Here is a 3077-nt window from a genome sequence, read left to right on the forward strand (position 1 = left end):
AATATATCCATAAATCGAAAGAAACCATCACCGATCTCCCTTAAGATGATTATCGCTTAGAAATAAAGTCAAGAGATCAGGACATCTAGGAACTTCATGGATTCTTTCGAAGGAGTTTGCCATCAAGGACATCCATTTTGATCCTTCCCATTTTCCAACCTCTAATACTTGAGTTAATTGGGCATCCGCTTCCACAAAAAACTTGTGCTTTTCTTTTCACATTTACAGGCTATCCATAGAGCCATGTCAAGAATTACATCATGCATTTTCACACGTTAGCCTTGCTCTTCCAATAAACATGCCCCAACAAGTGAACCGATTATAGAATATGATTCATTGCGATCACCATAATTCTCACAAATCCAATAATCTACCAATTCACGTTTGGGAATTTCAAAGTCTTCCGGAAATAAGGAACAATATAAGAAACAAGATTTAACTTTATCACTACTCACACTATCATAACTAAATTTCAATCGTACAGATAACTCAACCTCCATATCTTGAAATACCTCATCCTCCATTACTGGTAGGCTTGAGACAGAACTTCTTAGTGCCTTAAGAGCATGCTTCCATTCTTCCCTTGTAATTCTACTGGCCATGGCTCTACCAATGGTAATGAGAGCGATTGGCAATCCTCTACACTCTTTGGCAACATCTTGAGCCAGAGGAACAATATCAAGATCAATATCCCCTACCTTCTTTTGAAACAATGCCCAAGCTTCTTCCCAATCCAAAGGTTTCACTTCTATCATCTTTTCAGATTTCATTTGGCTGCCTACTTTGTAAGAGCGTGTTGTGAATACTATCTTGCATCTGTTTTGTCTTGTAGGAAAAGGAACCCCAATTTCTTCAAGGTCAACACGCTGCCATATGTCATCTAACAATAATACAAATTTCTTTCTGCTTAGTACATGGAATATGTCATCCGCTTTCTCACGGAAGCTTTTCTTTTTCCATTTCTCATCAGAAATGCCAATTTTTTCCCAAATCTGGTCTTGAATCTTCTCGAGTTTCAAATCTTTAGAAGCCACAGCCCAAATCACAACATCAAAATTATTAGATATAGTGGCATATCTGTTGTTGATTGAGTAAGGAGAGTGATTATTATTGTGTTTAAACAAAAAAAAAAAAAAAAAAATATATATATATATATATATATATATATATATATATATATATATATATTAATTCTTGTGTTTATTTACTAATTTTTTTATTTTATTCTAATTATCAGAGAGTGATTTATGATAATCCAATATGTGCTGATATCGCAAAATTATTGTATACGCTAGAAATACTAACCATCAATTTAAAAATTAAAATTTTACAAAATTTTAATTTTATTGATTTGATCAATTTTCTTATTTAAAATAAAAAATTAATTTTTATACTTAAAAAATTTATTAAGAAATAAAAATTAAATATGATTATATAAAATATAGATTAAAATGATTCGCCACTGTTTGGCTGGCTAAAATAAATCAAGGGCATTATTATTATTATTATTATGTTTATTTATCCATTATATATATATATATATATATATATATATATATATATATATATATATAATATATATATATATATATTGAAAACGAGTATAACATTATTAAATTAAAATTTAATTAATTAAATTAAATATATAATGCTGAAATTTGCTCTTGTTGTGCGTGTCACTTGGTCAAATTCGTGTTGCGGCTAACAATAAATATAATTATTTTTTGTTATGCATATGGTTGATAATATATTACTCTTAATGAAGCTGTCTGTTTGCCATAACATCTACCTTACTAAACAATTTGCATTAGCTTATTGCAAATTGAGTGGCTTTACAATTATTATAATTATCGTTGAAAATCTATTAGAGAAATTGACATGAAATAATTTTATTTTCTTACAGACTTAATTAATAAAAACCTGAGCATAAATACTTGGGCTGGGTTAATGGCTTAGCAAAATATTTGCCATCGTATAATTATTTTGTATTTCTAATATGTACTTTATTTTATTTCTTTATTTTTTTAATTATTTTTGTTAATAATATTTTCTTTTATTTTTAAAATATTATGCAATCATTAGTTGAAAACTGTTAGATAAAAATTATATATATATATATATATATATATATATATATATATATATATATATATATATATATATATATATTATAATTATTTATGTACATTTCTAATTATGATATGATAATATTTGATATAAATAAATTTCATAAAATTTTGTGAAATTCTTTTATAAATTTAAAATTTTAGTATTTAGTTTAAATAAAAATTTATTTAAAATTATTAATAATTAATTTTATGAAATTTATTATAATTAAATAAAATTTTATTAAAATTTATAGAATTTATAAATAAATTTCAAATTTCAAATCATATATATTTAAAGTAATAAAACTATTCTCTTATTATATATTATTTTATTTATTTTAAACACAAAATTTATTTCATCCAAAATAAATTTCACATTTAATATAAAATATATCAAATAAAAAAATTATTTATAAATAAATTTTATTATAAAATAAAATTTATTTTATAAATAAAATAAATTCTATCATATAATTGAACCAAATAAATCTTTTTACCACTTAAATAATAAATACATTTAAAATTATTTTTTTAATCGTGATAGTTATTGAATCAGCTTACAGTTGAGTTATTACATAGAGAAAACTGTTGATGAGTAGATTACTTAAATTACTTTATATATAATAATTTAATAAATTACTTAAATTAATTTATATTAAAATAATTGAATTTATAAAATAAAATTCAAAATATTTTTATTTTAAAATAATCTCAAACCACTCAATTTAATCCGTTTACTATTTCAAACAAAATATGACATTTCGCCTGTATTGAATATTATGAGTATCATGTAATTAATTTTAAAATATGATGTTTAATCCGTTGATTACGTCAAATATAACGTTTACTATTTCAAATATAGCTTATCATTTGACGGAGGCTTTCGAGGGCCATCTGTATGTGATTGAATTAGCTTTTAATTACTAAGTCTTTTATTTTTACCTTTATTTTTATATTTTTATATAAAAA

The 3077-nt window shown here is 23.6% G+C and overlaps 1 protein-coding gene across 1 annotated transcript; it reads right to left on the minus strand.

The window, feature by feature from the left end:
* Positions 1-275: 275 nt before the first annotated feature.
* On the minus strand, positions 276-1088 carry LOC131183370 (probable disease resistance protein At5g63020; the record flags this gene model as incomplete). Its single annotated transcript, XM_058154152.1, has 1 exon — positions 276-1088. A coding segment is annotated over one exon (813 nt), but the record flags the coding sequence as incomplete, so codon positions are not given.
* Positions 1089-3077: the final 1989 nt, after the last annotated feature.

Source organism: Hevea brasiliensis, chromosome 1 (assembly GCF_030052815.1).
Source record: "Hevea brasiliensis isolate MT/VB/25A 57/8 chromosome 1, ASM3005281v1, whole genome shotgun sequence".
NCBI classification, from domain to species: Eukaryota; Viridiplantae; Streptophyta; class Magnoliopsida; order Malpighiales; family Euphorbiaceae; genus Hevea; species Hevea brasiliensis.